General features: G+C 43.2%; 1 protein-coding gene across 3 annotated transcripts in view; it reads right to left on the bottom strand.

The window, feature by feature from the left end:
- Positions 1 to 93: 93 nt before the first annotated feature.
- ocrl (OCRL inositol polyphosphate-5-phosphatase) overlaps positions 94 to 22954 on the bottom strand; it is a 36991-nt gene continuing 14130 nt past the window's right edge. For 2 of the 3 annotated variants that reach the window (XM_079508230.1, XM_079508229.1), the window contains exons 9-24: positions 22687 to 22788; positions 22022 to 22136; positions 21566 to 21682; positions 19063 to 19244; positions 16542 to 16653; positions 14497 to 14606; positions 13580 to 13715; positions 12789 to 12899; positions 11667 to 11832; positions 10686 to 10921; positions 9009 to 9032; positions 5615 to 5731; positions 5107 to 5191; positions 4407 to 4534; positions 3613 to 3724; positions 94 to 2576 (exon numbers count right to left, since the gene is read on the bottom strand). In XM_079508230.1, the coding sequence (XP_079364356.1) occupies positions 2452 to 2576; positions 3613 to 3724; positions 4407 to 4534; positions 5107 to 5191; positions 5615 to 5731; positions 9009 to 9032; positions 10686 to 10921; positions 11667 to 11832; positions 12789 to 12899; positions 13580 to 13715; positions 14497 to 14606; positions 16542 to 16653; positions 19063 to 19244; positions 21566 to 21682; positions 22022 to 22136; positions 22687 to 22788 (1978 nt within the window). In that variant the 3' untranslated portion in view covers positions 94 to 2451. Of the gene's footprint in view, positions 2577 to 3612; positions 3725 to 4406; positions 4535 to 5106; positions 5192 to 5614; positions 5735 to 9008; positions 9033 to 10685; positions 10922 to 11666; positions 11833 to 12788; positions 12900 to 13579; positions 13716 to 14496; positions 14607 to 16541; positions 16654 to 19062; positions 19245 to 21565; positions 21683 to 22021; positions 22137 to 22686; positions 22789 to 22954 lie in introns of all 3 variants that reach the window. The other variant, XM_079508231.1, reaches the window with a different exon arrangement.

Raw genomic sequence — 22954 nt, 5'->3', positions numbered from 1 at the left:
CTTCTTCAGAGACGCTCAAAGAGGGTGTGCTCACTGACTGGGCTTCTGTAATGACAGGAATGATGTGAGAGAATTGGTCACGGGCATCGACAATCTCTTTGTACATAGTTTTATTTCTGTTAAATAAATTAAAAGTACCAAAAAATCTTAAAAGTTGAAAACAACAGGTGCGCAAGTTTGACTTTGCATAATGTACCATTACTTAATACAACAGACCAAAACCTCAGGCATAAAGAGATGAGATGATAATAAACGACATGACCATTATATAATACATCAGCTGGTACAAAGAAAAGGCATAGAGCGTATTCACAAAGTGGCCCCTTTACTGTATCCCAGCCCCCCCCCCCCCCCCAAGTATGAAGTGAGACCTAAATGGATGCCGTGTGAATATGGTCTATAGGGACAACACTTCCTTCAAGATGTAGAACAAAAGATTTTCTGACTATATAATTATTGAGTAGCTGTTCTAGTACTACTCATGCAAAATTTGCAGAATTCGTACCCATCACAAACCTGTCCTTTGAGGTACCGTCACCTTTAGGCAAAGTTTAGCCAGCACTTAAGTCTAACAGCTGCTTTAGTTTTACATGAGACAAAATAAGCAAAATGATCCACATTTCCATAATTGTCACAAACAAAATGTCTTCCCATTGTACCCAAAGAGAGATTTCTTTTAACCGACAGAGATGCTGTAGTAGTGTCTCATAAAGTAAACTTGTAGGTTTTTCAGGAGTTGGCAGAAGATACGGCGCGCAGGAGACTAGTGTCACGTAACAGATACATTATTAAGCATGTTATGAGGTCTGAAAAGCAAAAAGGTGAAAATGTAGTGTTCATTTAGTTGCTTATATTCCATACCAGCGCGAATGAAAAAAACAAACAAAAAAGGTAAGTATTTACTCCGTGGCACAAAAAGATGAAAGGTGTACAAAAGCAGGTGGTGTCCTGTCGAGTAACGAACCATTAATTGCACTGCATCATACAAAGCTATACAGCAGACTTGGCATTATGCAGGCCCATAATAAAAACAATGTGACAAAATGACAGCGACACACCAGGAGTAGCCTGTAAAACACATCAAGATATGGACAGTACAACCCATATGCCAGGGTTCCCCAATTAATTTTCCTCATGGGCCATATTTTGATCGAGGTTTAAAACCATTTATATCTGGGACCCCCCTTTAAAAAAAAAAAAAAAAAAAAAAAACTTTTGTTTTTTTAATTCTTCTAGGGGCCACAAGGGGGCGCTCCGCGGGCCGCAAATGGCCCGCGGGCCGCCTATTGGGGAACCCTGCCATATGCCATACTGTACATACAGGATGCACACATGTAGACACCCAAGACATAGCGGTACATAACTTGCACCATCCACTTAGTCATTGTAAGAGCCATGAGAAGACAGAAGAACACGCCAAAGAAGTCAACGGGAACACTATATTACACCGGTTAAGACATCACAAAGACCACAGTGGGGTGGGGGGGGGGGGGCTCTTTCACCATTCCGGTTGACCGCGAAGTTAGTGTCTTTAGCGAGACTTTGTTTTGTAATTCATTGTAAGCACTGAAAAGCTACACGGAATCACAGCAAACATTTTACAACTATGGACTTTTACGGAACAAGGCTAGTGTAGAAGCATGTCAGAAATGGTGAGGGTGAAAATAAGAACACGCTCATTGGGGAAACGAAACCATTGAACATGATGCCAACGTCTGATCAAACAAACATATATAAATAACATCAGTTAACCTACAGTGGATTCTGTCCACTGAAAATCCTCACACATTTACATTATGGCCTCTAAAGTATGACTGTTCCCATATGGCCCGATTGTCAATATTTCACCTCGTTAAAAAAAGGTGATCATCCTTGGTGTTTTTCTTCTCAAGTCAATCATCCCATTTCACTCATGTTCTCAAGAGGTCTTTTGTTTTTCTCGCGTGTGACGCTGAACCTCCGGTTTTCTGAAAGTGCAATAAGTCCCTTGAAGTATAGCTCCAACGATGCACGTTTCCTTTGTTTAGTGTGATACAAGTCATTCACTAAAGCATCTACGGATACATACGGTTCTTAGATTCAAAACCATTCACTAAAAGGGGTTATTTTGGCATGAGCACCTACGATAAGTCGGGGGTCAGAGGGTAGAGGGAGGACACCAACAAGTCTGGATCCTCATCGGTCTGCAAAAGGTGCTTCAGCATCAGTTCAAAGTATTTCACAGGTATGACCAAAACCGCCAGAATCGAAGCTCTGGGTCTTGGTCAGGTGACCAGTCTGGGGTAACATTAACATGAAGTATGAAGTAAGCTAGCAGGTGCAAAACACCTGCATCGGTCTCCAATGACTGACAAGTACCAAGGGGAATGATGGGCGCCGTGACGAATCCCAGAGGCCTTTTCTCAAGGCCTTCGACCTCCAGACCCCCCATTACGTGACCCGTGTCCCCCGTTACTCCTCGTCTCCCGCCATGATGAAACCTAGGATAAAGTCATTGGCCCTCTGCCGGTCCTGCGACGACTGTCTGCCCACCATGTTGGGCGGTGGCCGGATGAGAAGGCTGGCAAACAGGGTAGCTGAAAGAGAACATGAGATAGAAGTATGTATGTGTTTGTATTTGTTCATGAAAACATACAGATTGTTACGTCAATTAGTGAAACACAAATGTGACTAGATTTGACTGAGGGACTGCCATTGGATTTTTTTGAATTTTCGTTTTTTCATGTCATATGAAAGCAGGGAATCATAGCTTCAAATTGACATATTGGATTGGTTGTTCAGTTTGACCCACCAGTTTTGGAGATATGGCTTATAGAGTAATGTCAGAAAACAGCGAGTTGAGAAAACAGGCTTGAAAGGTTCACTTCTGTGGTCTCTAACATTACACCTAGCTACATGTTTAAGCATTTATTTCATATTTACATGTCGATTTCAGCTCTGACACTTATTTCAGACATGCTCTAGTATGTGAAGAGTCTGCATATGCTATTAACTCATTTAAAAAAAATAATAATAATAATACGTTTTTCTCCTGATCAGGCAAATTCCAGTGAAAAGCTGGAATTTGCGCGATGGCAGTCTTTCAGTCAAATCTGGTCACAAATAGGGTCACGTTTGTACAGGATGTGTGCCAGCGATGGGCAAAAAAAAAAAAAAAAAAAAAGAAAGACGGGGGGCTTGCGATCAAAAGGTTACTGGTACAAATCCCCAGACTGGCTGACAAATCTGGGCCGTGGAAAGTGAATAAATAATGGCTGCTTTTCTCTCAACAACTGTCAGGGGTGGTTTCATTTAGCAGGAAACTTGAAAAAAACACAACCTGCCCCAGTGGAGCAGCTCATTGTTAAAACAGGTTGTGTGCCCAAGACGTCCACAGACGTCCTGGGAAACGTCCCGTATGTAGTACCCAAGACGTCTGTGGACGTCTTTGCAAAAAAATTTGTTTTTGTTTTTTAAATAAAAAAGTGTTGTGTGGGCACACAAAGCGTTATGTCCATGTCCACATGTCCATGTTGTGGATTAATTATTCCCTGTAAGAAATCAAATCAAATCATCCCACCCCGAACAAATCAAAAGAACAACAAGGCAGTACTGGCAGCTCAGAGTACCTACCGATGAGGCTGGCAGTTAGGTTGTTGTTGGCAGAGTGCTTCAGCAGCTCCCTCAGAAAGGCCATTAAGTAGCGAAACACATTGCGGTGAGCGCGAGGCAACTGGGAGATCAGCTGTCGTTCATCGCAGAACAGAGAGAAACAATTAATATGCAACTAAAATTGATTACAATCGATTACAATACACACACACACACACACACACACATGGCACAGTGTGATCCTGGCAAAGTGCTGAATCCGAGAGGCAGTGGCACTCTCTCTCAACTATACGGTACCCTTCCTTAGTTCCTTGTCATTCTCAACATCATAAAAACTATACACTGAATTCAAAGTAGAAATAACTACTTTACTAGTAGAATTAAGCCATTCAAAACGGGAACCCCTTTGTGTTTTAAGCGTTATTTTATACTTTAGCTATTGAAAAATAGCAGAACTACAAGCTCATAGCGCGGCACCGAGTGCCGCGCTACGAGCTTGTAGATATGCCATTTTTTTTTTAATTTGGCGCAAATCTTTGAATATACAGTATATTCTTTCACAGCGAACGTTTTTAACTCAAATCTTTGCTTCTGGGGGGAGTCCCTGGAACCACATATTTTCCGATGGGGGGACGGTCGGCCAAATACAGATAATTCTGTGGGTCCTTGACATGAAAAAGGTTGAGCACAAGTGACATAAAAACTTAGTTTTAGAAGGAAACTTATAAGCCTTTTTTTTTTTTTTTAGAATCGGCCTCAAAATGGTCAAAATGGGTTAAATCAAGTGACAGAGATGGACGGAGAAGTGTGTGCACCTTCTTGCAGAGGCGACTGTCATGCGAGCAGTCCAGGCAGTGCTGGTATAGTTCATAACACACTACAGGCTCCGGCAAGGCCTCCAGGAAGATCAGCAGAGCCTCCGCCACCGAGTGGTTACATCCAGCTACACATACCGTTAGGGAAAACACCATCCTGCTGCATGTGCGTGTATGTGTGTGTGTGTGTGTGTGTGTGTGTGTGTGTGTGTGTGTGAGTGTCCATTCATTTATTAACAGATAACTATGGCATAAAACAAACTGCACAAAATGGATCGACTGTCCGTCCGTAGCTCACTTATCTTGAGAACTGTCAGAAGGATCGTCTTCGGCCCTGGGTGGTTAGCTCAACCGTCTGGGCACCTAGGCTGCTAAGCCAGCCTGACGGCGTGCCGCGGGTTCACCCCCCCCCCCCCCCCCCCCCCCATCTCTCTCCCCATTTTCCTGTCAGTCTAAATTTCAACCTATCAATAAAGGCAGAAAAAGCCAAAAAAAATATCTTTAAAAAAAAAAGAAGGATCGACTTCAAACTCTATATATATATAAAAACAATTGTTATTATTAAGATATTATTTGGAAGCAGCTCATGTACTGTATGGCTGTAACTTAGTATCTGTGTCATTTCAATGACAGTGTCACATGTTCCATCGTGGCCTCTGTGAATCTGGGCCAATGGGGCTGCCTTTGTGTGCAAGGATACGGATGGAGTCTGGGATGCTGGTGTCCAGGCAGTCGATTATACTCTGCAGCTCCTCCTGTAGGCCTGGGATCTGGAACAGGTCCTCCTAGATGGCACGCGCGCACACGCACACACACACACACACACACACATGCACACACACAAAAAACATAGGCAATGAGCAGAGAAACATTTAGCGCAGTGCCTTCAAGCACCTTTATCACACAACGGGATGGCATGTTGACAGCTAATTGTAATCGTCAGCCACCAACGTGACTTACCCTAGACTAAGGGTGTGGTCATGCATTTTGACTGAACTGTCTGGTGTGCGCCTTCTTGCAGTTAAAATATGAAAAGTCAGTTAAATCTGTTCAAATTAAGTCCGTGGGCTCCCACGCTTTTACAAAATCCTCCGGTGTGTAGCCTAGCATTGGTCACTAGCTGTTCCAGAGCATGCTACTTCTACAAGATTTAGCATTCCTAAATAATAATGATGATCATTGAGATAATCACTCCAAAACCTTCTCACCTGTTGACAGGACTTGGTGAAGAGGTGGTTGACCAGAAGCCAAACCTCTTTGGGGATCTTCAGAGGTTTGTCCTCTGTCCCAGCACTCTCCATCAAGAAGTTCACCATGGTGGTCCTCTCCTGATGGTACAAACACAGCCAGCAGACTTTACAATGACGTTTATTTTTACGAGAAGCACTGGCATATTAGTAAACCTTGAAACCTATTGAAAAGAGGCTGTCTGTCTGTCTGTCTGTCTGTCTGTGGATGTGTGTCCCTCTGTCAGCAATAACAGTATGTATCATCTTCAAATCACAACACAAGGCCATGAAACTATATATATATTTGATCTAAGTCAATATCTGACATGCATTTTGTTTGTCAAATGTCAGTGATGAGCCATGGATGTTCTATATCTCTTGTACAATGTTTCATTTTTGATTTACATAGGTAGAGGCCTCGTATAAGCCCCTTGGGCTTTTTTGCCTCAGCCTAGCACTTTACCCCTCTTATATTTATATGTTCACTGTGTTGTTTTTTATATTGTGCTGAATAAATAAATACAAATACAAATGTCACTCAATTATGCACACCTCTCTCTGTTGCATTTGTTTGCATAAGGCATATGACTATGAGAGATAAATACTCTCCTGTATTCAATATAGAAAAATAAAATAAACTCAAGACGATACACTTGGATATTGGAATTTAACAAATTCTAGGGAAGATTTAAGAACCGATTCGATTATTTCCCCCGAGATCCAATGGACAGGTAAAGACATTAACCCCTTTTGGTGTTTTAAACATTATGTTGTAATTTAGCTATTTAAAAATAGCAGATCTACAAGCTCATAGCGCGCCACCGAGTGGCGCGCTACGAACTTGTAGGTCTGCTATTTTTTTAAAACCGTGAAAATATTTATTTCAGAAAACTGGAGGATTTAGAAGATTCTTTTTTAAATTTCGAGGTCAGACCTAAATGGGTTAAACGTCATCAAACTGTAACAGAGACCACTAAGACAATTATGAATGGCACTGCACATTTCATCCATTAGTGGTGAGGTCAGCGAGGATGGCCGGATTATCTGTGGGGTCTGGGGACTTGGCAGGGAGCCATTTCACTGTGAGCTGCTGGATATCACGTTCTGTCTCTGCAAATGGATCCCTGGGAACTCAAGAGAGTGGGGCCCAAAATAAACCTCATAGCAGCAGGCTTACTTACACACACACACAGACAGACGGACGGGGGAAACTAGAGTGAGAGACCAGTGATGGCCTGCAGAGCTAAAAGGACCACAGATGTACTTGGAGTGTTGCAGAAGGAACAAGTGATGCTGTTCGTTAACCCACTTAGGCCTGACATCGAAAAAAATAAAAAAATATGTCTTTTTAAAATGTCTTTTTTTCTGAAAAACCTCATGTTTCTATATCAGTGGTTCTCAATATTTCATGTCAGGGACCCCAAAATGTATATGTAATATGCCGCCGACCCCCCATCTGAAAATTTGTTGTTCCAGGAACCCCCCAGAAGCAAAGATTTGAGTTAAAAAACTGAAACTCTGAAAGACTATATATTCAAAGATTTGAGGCACATTTTCACGATTTTTTAAAAATAGCAGATCTATAAGTTCATAGCGCGGCACTCGGTGCCGCGCTATGAGCTTCTAGATCTGCTATTTTTCAATAGCTAAATTATAACATAATGCTTAAAACACCAACAGGGGTTCCCGCCCCAAAATGGATTAAAGCCAGGCACGGTATGGCACAGCGAGGAAACAGACCAAATTAGGAAGTGGTATTCAATATTCATATAGTATACCGGTATGCGTGGTGGTATCATCGGAGAACGGTAAAAAAAATGGAGGCTAGTTTTCTTAAGTGGCAATTTAGAAGCAAGTTTACCCATGCAGAGATTCGGTTTCACAGGCCAGTGAGGGGCTGAGTTATGGACGGCAGGAGAGGATTTAGGCTTAATGTGGGCCGTTTGGGTTTAGCTGAACAGTCCCCAAGGCTTTTCATTAGCCTTAACCCATTTTGGGCGGGAACCCCTGTTGGTGTCAGCATTTATGTTATGCTTTAGCTATTGAAAAATAGCAGATCTACAAAATGGTAAATGGTAAATGGTGCATTCATATAGCGCCTTTATCCAAGGCGCTTTACATAGATTGTGCATTACATTCACCCATTCACACACACATTCATACACCGATTGCGGCGGAAGCCATGCAAGGTACCAACCAGCACATCGGGAGCAATTTGGGGTTTAGTGTCTTGCCCAATACAAGGACACTTCGACATGTAGACAGGAGGAGCCGGGATTCGAACCGCCGACCCATGGATCATTGGACGACCTGCTCTACCTCCTGAGCCACAGCCGCCCCTGAGCTTGTAGGTCTGCTATTTTTGAAAAATCGAAGAACGACTGACATGGAAACATAGCTTTTTCAGAAAACTGTCAGGATGTAGAAGACATTTTTAGAATCTGATCTCAGGTCAAAATGGGTTAATCGCATGTGCACAGGGCGCTGCTGTGCAGTGACGGTAAACCTGCTGTGAAATGAGATTCTCTGTCTGCGTGTGCGTGTGTGCGTGTCATATAGATGTGATGAGTGGTGATCCATACATACAAAAAAACATGTGTGTGCAGTCTACGGACAAGGGAGTCTGAACTTGTATGACTTGTAGGCTGGTGTTCTGAGACTTCCTGCATGGATTATGCCGGATTTATACTTATATAACATTATAATTCCCGGCTTTTGACAGGATTAATGGAGTTTTTCCAGTTATGTCGGCTTATATAGCCACCATGTATCAATTAACCCATTTTGGGGCGGGAACCCCTTTGTGTTTTAAGCATTATGTTATAATTTAGATACTTTAGATCTACAAGCTCATAGCGTGGCACAGAGTGCCGCGCTACGAGCTTGTAGGCCTGCTATTTTTGAGAAATCGTGAAAATGCGGCACAAATCTTTGAATATATATTCTTTCAGAGCGAACATTTTTTAACTCAAATCTTTGCTTCTGAGGGGTTCCTGGAACAACATATTTTCAGATGGGGGTCGGCGGCCAAATACATATCATTTTTGGGGTCCTTGACATGAAATATTGAGCACCACTGATATAGAAACATACTGTAGTTTTTCAGAAAACTGTCAGGATTTAGAAGACTTTTTCTTTTTTTACGTCATGGGTTAAAAACTGAGGACCACGGAGCAGTACAGCGATGGCAATAAAACACCCTATGTAACTGATTTGAACAACGACCAAAACCAATTCACCGCTCTCAGAAAAAAAAAAAAAAGTAGGAAAAAAATGAGTTGACGAAAATCATTCTAAGCCGATAAGAGCAGGGTTGCATTGCCCGTGTAATGGGTAAAGCCGGTCGCCTGAATACTTGCACATGTGATTTTACCTTTTCTGTGAAGCTGTCCTCTCCCTGAACACCAAAGCAGCCCCGCAACCACAGTGAAGAGTTGGAAAAGGAATGAGAAGGACGATGAAGGAAAAACAATAGGAGAGAGAACTAAGTAGATCGTATTGTGCATGAAACATAGAATCAGAGAAGCAGGTTAGATTATGGCATGCCGGTAGCGTAAATAATTTCTCCGAAACACACCAGTTCAGCAGGGTGAATGGAAAGGGTGAAAGCAGAAAATGAGAAATCACTGCGATGATGATGATTGAGAGTAAATCTTTGAAATTTGCGATGTGGGAGAAGACAGGCGTGTGGAGACATACGTGTGGAGAATATGCAATAACTGTATGCTAGTGCTACTGTATATGCAACATGCCAAAGTCTGAACCTTAAGTCAAGTTCTCCCAACTCCTTAAGGAAACCCCTTCTCATACGCTGGTTGCCACTTCCTCATTCCACATGCTACTTAAGACACAGGTTGAAACACTGTTTCTATAAATATAGACTTGTTCTTTGGCTTAGTTTACCCTGAGGGTGTGAACAAGCCCTCACATGTGCCGTAGTGAATAGTGCAGAAACTGGATTTCTGTATGGATAAGAGGAATAGACCGACTCGCACTTCTTTTCGATTCTCACGATTAACCCATTTTGGGGCGGGTACCCCTTTTGGTGTTTTAAGCATTACGTTATACTTTAGCTATTGAAAAATAGCAGACCTACAAGCTCATAGCGCGCCACCGAGTGGCGCGCTACGAGCTTGTAGGTCTGCTATTTTTGAAAAATCGTGAAAATATTGATTTCAGAAAACTGGAGGATTTAGAAGAATTTTTTTAAATTTCGAGGTCAGGCCAAAATGGGTTAAGGAGTGTAACATTTTAAAGTACGATTCCTCTGTTGTAGACACATTCAACAGAGGGTACATGCACTAGTAACCATTCTGCACACACACTGCCAATCCTATCCGACACGCCGTGGCGTTGTATGTGTTTTAAGGAGTGTAACATTTTAAAGTATGATTCCTCTGTTGTAGACACATTCAACAGAGGGTACATGCACTAGTAACCATTCTGCACACACAGTGCCAATCCCTATCCGACACGCCATGGCGTTGTATGTGTTTTAACCCATTTTGGGCGGGAACCCCTTTTGGTGTTAGCATTATGTTATGCTTTAGCTATTGAAAAATAGCAGATCTACAAGCTCATAGCTTTTATTTTTTTATCCCTCGATTTTGTAACCCATTTTTCACCCCTGTGTATTATCTAATGTGACCCTGGGCTCTACACACCCTCCGCCAACCTAGTCCCCATATATGGGGGACATGGGGAGAGCAACGGACTTGAACTCATGCTTCCTTCATGCCTGAGTGTCCAAGTTGCTCCTTTACACGTGGTTTCCCTGGTTGGACATAGCGCGTGGAAGGAACACGTTATTCCAACCAGTTCCTTTCCCCTCCATCAGGCGCCCCGGCTGGCCAGGGGGAGGCAGTTTGTTTAGAGACCAGGATTACTGCATGTTTTTGTGATGGTACCTACCCTAGGTCTGCTATTTTTGAAAAATCGTGAAAATATTTATTTCAGAAAACTGGAGGATTTAGAAGAATCTTTTTAAATTTCGAGGTCAGGCCAAAATGGGTTAACCGCGCTGCAGTACAAGGGCGTTAAAGGCTCTCACCAGGTCAATGAGCTTGGTGATGGGGATCTCTCTGATGGGCTTCTTCATACGACACAGCGTCTCCAGGGAGGTGCCGAAGCAGCTGGGCTGGTAGTTGCCGGAGATGGTGATGAAGTAATCCTTGCCGCGGTCCAGGTGCAGCACCAGGATGTCTTCTATGGAGTCCTCCCCGGAGTTGAGCAGCGTGACCGAGTCCTTGCTGACGTACACCTCCAGGTAGATCTCCAGGGTCTCGGCTGTTATGAGGAGGAGGAGGGGGAAGAAGAAGTGAATCGAAACAAGCTCCGATGGCCAGATCAAAGATGTTTAGCCCGTTTAGGCCCGACGTCGACATTTAAAAAAAATGTCTTCTAAATCATGAATTTGTTTCTGAAAAAACCTATGTTTCTATGTCAGTGGTGCTCAAACTATTTCATGTCAAGGACCCCAAAAATGATATATGTAATTGTCCACGGATCCCCTTCTGAAAATATGTTGTTCCAGGGACCCCCCCCCCCCCTCACTCAGTAAGGTGAGTATCTCACCTTACTGAGTGATTATCAACTACAATGCCTCAACGTTACCCAGAGCTACAACCCAGAGGCACAATGTGCATAGGACAAAGTTGTCTAGAAGAGATTTCACCAAAATTGGCATTAGACTTGTGTGTGTGTGTCCACTCAACAATAATAATAATAATATCAACTGTGAACTGGCTATGGCCTGGGCCATGGCTCAGTGGTCCAGGCACCTTGGCTGGCAATGGCAGTGTGCCGCGGGTTCGACTCCCGATCCCGACGGCCTTTACTGCATGTCTCCCCCCCCCCCCCATCTCTCTCCCCATTTCAGCCTGTCTGTCCCTCCATAAAATATATAAAATAAAGGCGAAAGCCACAAAAAAATACATTAAATAAAAAATAAAAAAAATGAACTGGCTAGAGCGCTCACCGAGACAAGGCAGAGGACAGAGGCGAGGGCTCATTAGGATGAAAAAGTACTCACTGGGCTCTAAAAAGCCTTCGCTGGGCTCAGCACGGAGCCAAGGCTTGCAATACTGTGGGTCGTTGGGTTTGGGGATGAAGGCAAAGTGACAAGGGACTTGGCCGTCGTTGGTTATGATGAAACGCTCCTTCTGAAACTGCCGGAACTTCACGTTCGCAAAGTTAAACTGTGAGAAAGAGAGGAATGCAAATGTTATTGCTCATTCATTTATGACATAGGAGGGGCGCTAGAGATGATGTATGATGATAAGGGCGCCCCTCACTTCACACGGGTGTGATTTATTTAATATTTTAGATTAAACACAGTAAGTCAATAATAAATTATGTCCTGGGAGTGCAATGGAGTCCTGATTTCTTGGTGATCTAATGAGGAAAGATCACACCTGTGTGAAGTGAGAGCCGCTAATATATTGAAGTCTAACTCATGTTGATTAGGTGATGTAATGGTGATGTAAAACAAACGGTGCCAACACAAACATTAAATTCGCTTTATTGTTAATGGCATTTAATGTTTGTGTTAGGGACAAGATGAAGTACATTTTCCCTTCATTGTCAATGGCGTTTTTTTTTTGAGTGGTGCAAACCCCTCCAACAACTGGCTTTGTACCCGTGTTTGTTCGTACCAAAAAAACGAGCATGGTTGCTATGGTTAGTGTGTGACGTCACTGCACCACTCAGTTCACACGGGTGTGATTTTTTTTAAACAAACATTGAACTAAAGACAAACATTAAACCTGTATATAGGAGGGGCTCTCAAAAATAAAACTGTAAGGCGACAGTAAACCAATACCAGACAAAGCAGATCAGTAAACTGTGAGATATGTGTGTGTACTGCAGGGTTCCCCAATAGGCGGCCCGTGGGCCAATGGCATTAAATGGGGGTCAGTAGCCTATGCATGTCAAACTGGGCATCCTTTTCAAATGGGGTCTTGCCCTGAAAATGAATTTTCAGGGCAAGACCTCGACCTCGTGCGTGCGGACTCGGCCCCCAGCCAGGTACCCTAGTCAAAATATGGCCCTTGAGGAAAATTAATTGGGGAACCCTGGTGTACTGTATGTTTCTCTGTGGCCTCCCCCCCCCCCCCCCCCCCCCCCCCCCACACACACACACACACACACACACCTCTCTCTGCGTTATGGTCAGCGATGGGAGGAAGTCGTTCTCCATTCTGTCCATCATGCGAACGATCTCCTCAAACACCTTCTTGTGTCGCTGCTCGTTCACCACCTTGACCTGTCGCACACAGACCAGAACAACAACTCTGATGAAGACCACAGGGAACGTTCGTGCACTTCATCGGTCACTTCATGACCGCGTCACACACACTTTGGTCTTGCTTGACCCATTTAGGCCTGACGTCGAAATAAAAATAAAAAGTCTTCTGAAAGAATATATATTCAAAGATTTGTGCCGCATTTTCACGATTAAAAAAAAAATAGCAGACCTACAAGCTCATAGCGCGCCACTCGGTGGCGCGCTATGAGCTTGTAGATCTGCTATTTTTCAATAGCTAAAGTATAACATAATGCTTAGTTAAAACACCAAAAGGTGTTCCCGTTTAGAATGGGTTAACCCATTTTGACCTGAGATCAGATTCTAAAAATGTCTTCCACATCCTGACAGTTTTCTGAAAAAGCTGTGTTTCTATGTCAGTCGTTCTTCGATTTTTTTCAAAAATAGCAGACCTACAAGCTCGTAGCGCGCCACTCGGTGGCGCGCTACGAGCTTGTAGATCTGCTATTTTTAAATAGCTAAAGCATAACATAATGATAACACCAAAAGGACCGGTTTGAGGAAGTTGTACGACATTGTTTACTTAACCCATTTTGGGGCGGGAACCCAAAATGGGTTAAGTAAACAATGTCGTACAACTTCCTCAAACCGGTCCAACTGGACCACGATGGTCTTCTTACCCCAACGCTGAAAAGGGAGCTGACGGGCTTGTGGTCGCTGGTCTTTAGCTCCATGTGGCTACGGTAGTGCAGCTGCTTGACATTGCCACCTCTCCACAGGATCCGGTCACACCACGCGGGAGTGCGGCACTTCCCACTGGACACCACACAGCCACAACAGACTCAAAAGGCAGGTTCATAACAGCCGAGGCTAATAAATATAATGATGTATGCTGGTGGCATTTTAAAGTTTGCACGACAGAGGTCAACTAGGGGAAAAGAAAGGGGAAAGGGGGGGCTGGGCAGGTGATAAATGCTTTTACAGCTTAACCCAGCCGATGGCTGCTCTGATGAGTGAATGGAAGGGGAGTGTCTTGCACACACTGAAAGATTACGAGCGTGCAATCCGTACATGTAAACAAATGGACCTGTACGGGTCTGATTGCGAACGCAATGAGCACTAACTATGAGACCTAGCAGAACATGTCTGTCTGTGTGTGTGTCACGCTGTAACACCACCCGCCCGCCACCAGAGGGCGCAGCTGTATCACACACAAAACACACACACACACACACACACCTTAACTTAAAAAAAAACTTAACTTAAAAAAAATAAAAACTAACAAAAAAAAGAAACACACGAACGCACACATACACACACTAAAAAAAGAACGTAAAAAAAAAAACGTAACTTAAAAAAACACTTAAAAAATAAAAAAATAAAAAAGAGAACTTAAAAAAACCTTAAAAAAGTACGTAATTTATTCTAATTGTTGTTATTGCAATTTACGAGCTGCGTTCGCTTCCTGCGTTCGCGCGTCTTACTTGTTGTTTACATGTACGCGCTCAAGTGTTACAAAAGCTAAAAATGAACACCGAGGAATTAACCGTGTATTCGTGGAGTTAAGTCTGTGTCTTTGGGTCATTTATGTGTTTACCTGGAATCCCATCGATCCGTTTTGGCATCATATTTATACGTGGGGATGAAGTTAATGTCTCCCTCCATGAAATCTGTGAAGGCCCTCTTGGTCTGCCTCTGCATGTTCAGCTGTTTATGAAAAGAAAACGAGGACAAATATAAATACGTGTTATTTAGTGTGACAGACAAGAGGAACTACTCCTTTATTTGTGGCCCTCACAAAACTAAACGCACCGAATGAAAGAGGAAACAGAGAGAGATTGCAAATACTAAATATATGACATAAGGAAGTCATAAACAACATAATGTGGGTGTTTGCACAACAGCCTTTCTTGTTTCTACACGTTTGTGGGAAGATTTCCATATCTCCATGGGATGGTTGACTCAGTATCCGTTCTCCATCAATGTGCTATTTGACTCAGGGAGCTAAACTCATTACCAGTGGAAGGTTCTACTGTTGGCTATGGAGCAGCCGCTCCACTTGTGCAATTAGAAGTTAACCCATTCAGGCCTGACGTCGAAATAAAAAAAAACGTTTGCTCTGAAAGAATATATATTCAAAGATTTGTGCCGCATTTTTACGATTTTTCAAAAATAGCAGACCTACAAGCTCGTAGCGCGCCACTCGGTGGCGCGCTACGAGCTTGTGGATCTGCTATTTTTCAATAGCTAAATTATAACAATGTTTAAAGGACAACTTTAGTTTTTTTCAACCAAGGTTCATGTTTTAGGTTGTTATTAGAGAAAGTAAAAGGTGAGTGTTAATTTTCTTTCATTTGCTGCTTTCTTTCTTTTTAGGGATTTTAGCTGTTTTTGACAGGGGGGCGGGGGCATTCGAGCATGGGGCTAAATATGTATTTTTTTACAAAATGTTATGGCGATTTCTTTTTTTATTATTTACTATAGTCCTACTAGACCCCAAGAAATTACATCTGGTCACAAAAGATCACGAGATCTACTGAATGTGACAAACTGACATATTGAGCCTATGACACACAGTGTGGCTTCCCCCCAGTAGGCCTCCTTCACATTCAGTAGATCCTGTGATCTTTTGTGGCCAGATGTAATTTCCTGGGGTTTATTAGGACTATAGTAAATAATAAAAAAATAAATCACCATAACATTTTGTACAAAAATACATATTTAGCCCCATGTTCGAATGCCCCCGCCCCCCTGTCAAAAAGAGCTAAAATCCCTAAAACGAAAGAAAGCAGCAAATGAAAAAAAATGAACACTCATCTTTTATTTTCTCTAATAACAACCTAAAACATGAACCTTGGTTGAAAAAAACTAAAGTTGCCCTTTAAAACACCAAAAGGGGTTCCCGCCCCCAAAATGGGTTAAATATAGCAAGACAACAACAAATAAGGGACAACTTCAGATATTTACATCAGTATATCTAAAATACATCAGATGCTTATTTAAATTATAGGTAAAAATGACATAACGTTTGAAAAGTTCTCCATAACTGCTGGGAAAAAGTAGCTGTCCTGGGATGAAGAATCATGACATCACACATAGAGGAAGTAGTTAGTTGTATTGCAATGCTCTGGAAGCCTCTCTACAGTTAACTGTTAAATTAAATGTATATTGATGATATTGGATCATTTGGATTTGTTTTTTATACAGAGCTGAGGTGGGTTTGCCAGGTGGGACTTCCACTCCTAACATCACTGTGTTTGTGGGCAGGGCAGTAAACACCAATTTCCTAAATGTATACAACATATTTATTGTTTATGAGAATGGTTTTCTCAAATGTTTTTCCACATAACCTTTATTTCCAGCATTTTAAATGATCTGTTGCTATGACACAAGTGCCGTATGTACTTTCAAATAAATTAATATTCTGGTTTTGATTCATTCCTATAGGTGTTGACGTCAAAGTATGTACGCTAAATGTCCTAAAATGTACCAAACGTTATAAACTTAAAATACATTATATGGTTTTTTTTAAAAGATCTCAAATACTGGGGCTATACAGCATGTCCTTTGCAAAGTAAACCAAGTTTATACTGTGTTCTTAATGACACATTTTGGAATTCTCAACGCATTTTGGAGCATCACCTGATCATACTCTTGAAGCTTTTTCAGTTCATTCTGGGCTATGAGCTGTTTGACATCAGCAGCGTCGTACACACAAAGCCGATAGTTAAGATCCCCAAGCCAGACGACCACACTGAAACACACATGAGACCATTTACAATTTAGACATTTAGCTCTTAATCCAGAGCGACTTACATTAAGCAAGAACAAAAAAGCATGGGAATACATCACATAAAAAAGCATTTATCATGAAACATGCGTACCGTAAGCTAAGAACGTAACAGTGGAATATCTATATAATGAAACTATACATATAAACTATACATATATACTATACTGTGCTATGACTACATACAATGCAATTATAGTGCTGTCTACATAACATGCTATGAGTCTGTATCAAATGATATCTAAGTCTACAGAAATGCTATCTAAGGGGGTAGGGTAAGTGCTATGGGCCATGGTGGAGTCTGAAAAGGTGGGTTTTCAGACTACGGCGGAAGATTGGGAGTGATGCTGCAGTTCTGACTGCAACGGGAAGTGCATTCCACAGTTTTGGAGCCAGAAGGTTTTGGAGCCAGAAGGGAGAAGAGTTTGGGCACACGCCATTACTACAACGTCAGTGAAACAACAACAGCTATAGTGCAGCACAATTCATCGTCAAAGCTCTGTGAAAGGGGTATCTATCTTTGAAAGACAAGGAAGAGGTCCTGCACACTGTCGGACACTTGCTTGTTTCTATGTCAGTGGTTCTTTGATTTTTCAAAAATAGCAGACCTACAAGCTCGTAGCGCGCCACTCGGTGGCGCGCTATGAGCTTGTAGATCTGCTATTTTTCAATAGCTAAAGCATAACATAATGCTAACACCAAAAGGGGTTCCTGCCCAAAATGGGATAAAGAGCAACATTATTTTGGCAAGTGTCTGACAGTGTGCCCTTCTTTGTCTTTCAAAGACACTCTTTTCATGACATGCTCTATTGCCCTTCTGAGGTGTGCATCGGCCTTTTGCTATATCGTCGAAGCTGTGACACATTTGCATAAGACGCATTTGTCATCAAATGCACCTTTCAGTTTTCAATGACTGCAGATAAACTGGAAGTGACAAATGGCTGACGTCACGACCTGACGGCGTGCCTTTCAGAGCTCTGCTCTGTTTCCGAGCACCAATGCGGGAACAGAGCACCAACACACAATGACCCTCATTTATCAAACAAGCGTACGGCAGAAGAGTGGGCGTGTGTGTGGTCATTTCAAAGCAATGCTCTGCATTCATCAATCTGTGCGCAAATGTTTGAGTCAACATTGAGTGGTGTGGACTTATGAGTAACATCTGACAGGCATCTTTCTTTATCTAATGCAGCTGTGCTTTAACCTAAAAATATCGAACAGATGAGGATCTGTCCTGAGAAATAATATGTTTGTCTGTGAAAACTACAGTAGTCCTATCTATCTGTGCATGCACTACTACTAGCTGGCGACCTCGGTGCTTTAACCCATTTTGGACTGAGGTCGATTAAAAAAAAGGCTTCTAAATCCTATTTTTTTTCTGAAAAGACATGTTTCTATGTCAGTGGTGCTCAACCTTTTTCATGTCAAGGACCCCCAGAATTATCTCTATTGGGCCACGGACCCCCATCTCAAAATATGTAGTTCCAGGGACCCCCCAGAAGCCAATATTTCAGTTAAAAATGTTCGCTCTGAAATATATATTCAAAAGATTTGCGCCACATTTTCACAACCTTTCAAAAATAGCAGACCTACAAGCTCGTAGCGCGCCACTCGGTGGCACGCTATGAGCAATTTTTCAATAGCTAAAGTATAACATAATGCTTAAAACACCAACAGGGGTTCCCGCCCAGGTTAAACGCTAGCAATGTGGATGATGAGCAAAAAGTCTATATGACAACGTCAACAAGTGGCCTCAGGTGACGTGCATCATCACTGATTCTTTTTTAAGTGTCAGAGCTTTTTATTTTCACTGAAATCAAATTTCTTTGAAAGGGATGTGTAAACCAGGGACAGCAGTTAATATGACGGTACCCACAAGTAAAGAGTATAGAATAAGTATTATACAACAGGTCGTTTCGAGGAAGCAATCTGATTGGTTGAAACAGCCTTCTAGCCGTGGATCAAACCAGCACCATTCACCACCTAATCAAAACAAAGAATTCAGCTGCTCTGTTTTCCCAGAGCACTAGCAAACTCGGTGGCTAGTCTAGCCAGTTTCTTGGGACATTGTGGTCGTAGTGACTACATCTGTCATTCAAAATATTTTTTTTTTCAGCGATTTTCTTAGTTTTAAGGGTAACTGTTGTAACTTCAGTGATGCTTGCGGAACTCGACTTCGTCTCGTTCCTGACCGCATCACTGTCATGGCAATAATCACGTTAAACCACACCCTCTCGTGTAATATTGCTTAATTCATGGGTCCTTTTGTATGTAGAAACAATGACTTGTACTGAATAACACTCGGGGGGCCCCGGCGATTCAACACAAGGTGAACATCGACCTGGCGAGGCTGTTCTGCTGTGAGGAACTCACTCGTGTTTGACGATGCTGAGCGGAGGCGAGTCCAGCACATGGAAGGTCATGCGTGCGCAGATGTCTTTGTAGTCCTGGTTGCGCCGCTCAAAGTCCTCCACGTGGGCCGCCAGGTGCGAGTTAACGAAGCAGAAGCTGGTGTTGTGGAAGATAAACCTCACGGCCACGCCGCCTTTGTTCCCCTGCAAGATAGGTCACACAAGAACGCTCTACTACGAGTTCTATATTCACAGGGTCGCATTCACACTCGGGGGATGGATTGATATCCCCTGGGTCTAGTCTGGTCATTTATCCTTTCACCAGTGGGAATTTGTTTGTTGTTCAGACTGAAGTAAATACAAACATTTCCTTTTGAGAGACCGTTCGATAATATTGCAATTTAACAATCCTTATATACAATTGAAAACATGTCCCCAAAAGCACGCACAGGAACAAAAGGCACCAGCTACTACGTCACTGACACGCTGCAACACGCTGCAACACACACTGCAACAACACACTAACACGACACAGTCTTACCCTCCGCGTCGATCCACGGCTATCTCCTCATGTCGCGCCGCACGCCCACAGTCAACAACACCCGCGTAAAAACTGTCATTGCACTGCCACTACAGCCGCCTCCCGTCCACACTCACAAACAACATCAATATCAATAATAAACACAAACACGCCACAAGCACCGACACCCCCGCCTAATTTGTTGCCAGGTCTATGAAAACAAGCCCAGAAAAAATGCCATTCAACACGCTACTTACAACTCGCTTACAATTCGCGGACCTGGCAACACTGCATCCTGTTTTCCCAGTGGCTACGGTTGCTACAACACGCATTTGCACTGCATCTTGGGAGCAACACAGCTTAATGTAGGGGTCACCGATTGCTGTGCTACATCCCCCTCATGTCCTCACCACCCCGTTCGGCTACACCACACACACTCACCTACACAATTCTCCACATGCAACACAGGGCCCTTATTGGCTAGCCCCCTCACATGGCGATCCCCACGCAACAAAACACAGCCAGCCACACACACACACACCCACCCACACACACACACACAACGCCCACGTTCGGCAATATCGCACTGAGCGCACTGTGCAAACCTGGCGTGGTACAAGCGGGACAAACCGACGCGCAAATATCGACACGAACAACAACAACAACACTACACGCACACGCGCGCGCTGCAACAACACACAGCTACGTCCAGTGTGTGTGTGTGTGTGTGTGTGCGTGCGTGCGTGCGCGGGGGGGAATTTGGATCGCCTCGCGATGCAGCGAAAATGCCACTACACTACACAGGGCTCGACAGTGCGACTAGGTACTCGCATTTGCGCCTTACAACATCACCGTGCGAGTTGTAACATTCACTTTGTACCACCGGTGCGACTACACAATCCGAACTTTAAAGCTACAACTTGCGCAGTTTACATCCACAAGAATGTGTCACTCTCTCGGTTCTGCACCGCTGCTGGAGAAGTATAGCACTGTCGCAGGCAGCGCCACTAATCCCCCCCCCCCCCCCCCCCCACACACCCCAGAGACGGAGGAGAGAGAAGAGAGCGAGAGAGACAGAGAGCACACACGTGAGTCCTGCAAATTATATTGACCCAATATTAATTTGTACAACCTAGCAAAGCATAAGATATCATGCTTTGGAGAATAGGCTGGTCTCTCTTTTTACAAGACATAAGCCATTGCATACAGCTTCTCAACCCTTTTAAATTTCAAGGACCCCCATAACTCTGAGAGTAAAACCAAATGGACCCATAAGAGTCCCATTTGATTCCATTTGTACAGTATCACAGTTAAACGTTATAACAGAGTCCATTTGGTTCCATTTGTACACTCTCAGAGTTACAGACCTGTAGGGTCCACTTGGTTCCATTTGTACACTCTCAGAGTTACAGACCTATAATGGGTCCATTTGGAACCCCCTCAAGGAACCATGAGGGTCCCTGGATCACACCTTTGACAGCCACTGCTTTAAATCTATACATAACTAATATAGAGCATATTTGATCCATTTATTGTTATGGATAAGAACAACAACACTACACGCGCGCGCGCGCACGCGCTGCAACACAAAACAGCTGCATACAACGCGTGTCACTGTGGACTTCTGTATCTGTGGACTTCTGTATCGCAACGCGGGGCAACGCAACTCTGGGATGAGCGGGCCGAAGGCCCGCGAAATTCTAGTTTAATACAAAATATAATGTTAACCACTTTAACCAACATAACCATTTTGGATGAAAATTACAAATTTGTCAGAATTAATTTGGTAACATTTGACAAAAGATAAATGGATGTTTGAAAAGCACATAGTGTTATTTTCCATGCCGTGTGCATAAGAAATAGCCAATCTACAAGTCTCCTACGAAGTATACATGAGGTTAAGAAAAGGTCTGCCCTCTATTTTAAAAGGAGAATTCACATTGAGACAAACACAACATGGGAGCAGGAGGCACTTAACTGAAGTGCTCAACTGAGCTGAACATACCATTTTTCCCATGATGCCCGTGCCCACATGTTCTGCGGCGATCTCTTTGATGTGGTTCTTATGCAACTTGTTGACGAACACCACCAGCATCATGCCCACTAGTCGGATGGTGCGGACCTGCAGACACAATGAAACAACGAGAACATTCCTGTCCACATTGCTCTCGCTAGACCGCATGCCAAAGTGCTGTGGTCACTGTGGTCAACACTGCGTAACGATTTAGAGAAGTCTATGGGCCGATTCATACTCCTATTTTAGAGCCGAATAAAAGTCGGTTCGGCTCTGTAGAGCCTACAATGTGACGTCATTTGAGGTTCGGGGGGGTGGGTACCGTCCTAAAGTCGGCTCTTCGGTGCTACTGAAAATTTCTGACGAGCCGAAATCATTTCGGCACTACAGCGCCGAAACAGCGGTAAAACAGGAGTATGAATCGGCCCTTTCTCTCTCTCAACTCACCTTCTTGTACTTGGCTTTGGGGTGCAGGCTTTTCTCCACCGCGTCTACCCAAAGGTGCTCTTTGGAAGAGTCCAAATAGAAGAAGGCCTCGGTGCTCAGGTCCAACTCCTGGAAACTACAGTCGCAAGTATACAAGCCAAATGTTAAAATGGTATTCAACCAAATGAACCTCAGCATTAAAAAAAAGAATCAGCGAAAATACTTGAAAAAAAAAAAGAAGGGTGGCAGGTACAGACCGCTGGGACCACTATTTATATGGTTGTTGAAACCTTGCATCTCCATATTTCCAACTTTTTATGTTTTTTCATGAATGAATACGTTATACTTTCTCTCATGACAGTGTCACAACAAATGTTGCGATAATAATACAAAATAGCCAATCTTCAAGGCCACACGTGTGCGATCAGACACGCGTGAGATTGTAGAGAGTACTATTTTCGCCGTTTCTGAAGATATTGAAAGTGAACGTAGTTAAGAAGAGTGTCTGTGTACTGCTCTGTGGCTTTTATAAATATTTAACCAGTGAAAAGCATTGGCTTGAGGGCTTGTGACTAAATAGTAACAACAACAACATCCATTGGAATACAGATTCTTCTTTCTATTTCCTGAAAAGTGCCAGTTTTTGGACACATAAGCAGCAGCAACATATTTCGACTCCTACTAACCCAAGAGCATAAACATCAGGAGGTTCTGTGTCACAGCAGAGCCAGGGCTCTAGGCTGCTGTCTGGAGACTGGCCGTTCACATTCCACGTACCCGTGAAGAACCTGAAACGGCAGCAGAAACGTCCACAATGGTCAGGATGCATGCATGCATACAATTGTGAATGAATGCAATCCCAAAGCCTATGGGTGTTCGCATTTAACCCGTTTTGACCTGAGATCAGATTCTAAAAATGTCTTCTACATCCTGACAGTTTTCTGAAAAAGCTAC

This window comes from Electrona antarctica, assembly GCF_951216825.1.
Source record: "Electrona antarctica genome assembly, chromosome: 1".
Lineage (NCBI taxonomy): Eukaryota > Metazoa > Chordata > Actinopteri > Myctophiformes > Myctophidae > Electrona > Electrona antarctica.
The sequence above is the reverse complement of the archived record's forward strand: the minus strand, read 5'-3'. Positions and strand labels throughout refer to the sequence as shown.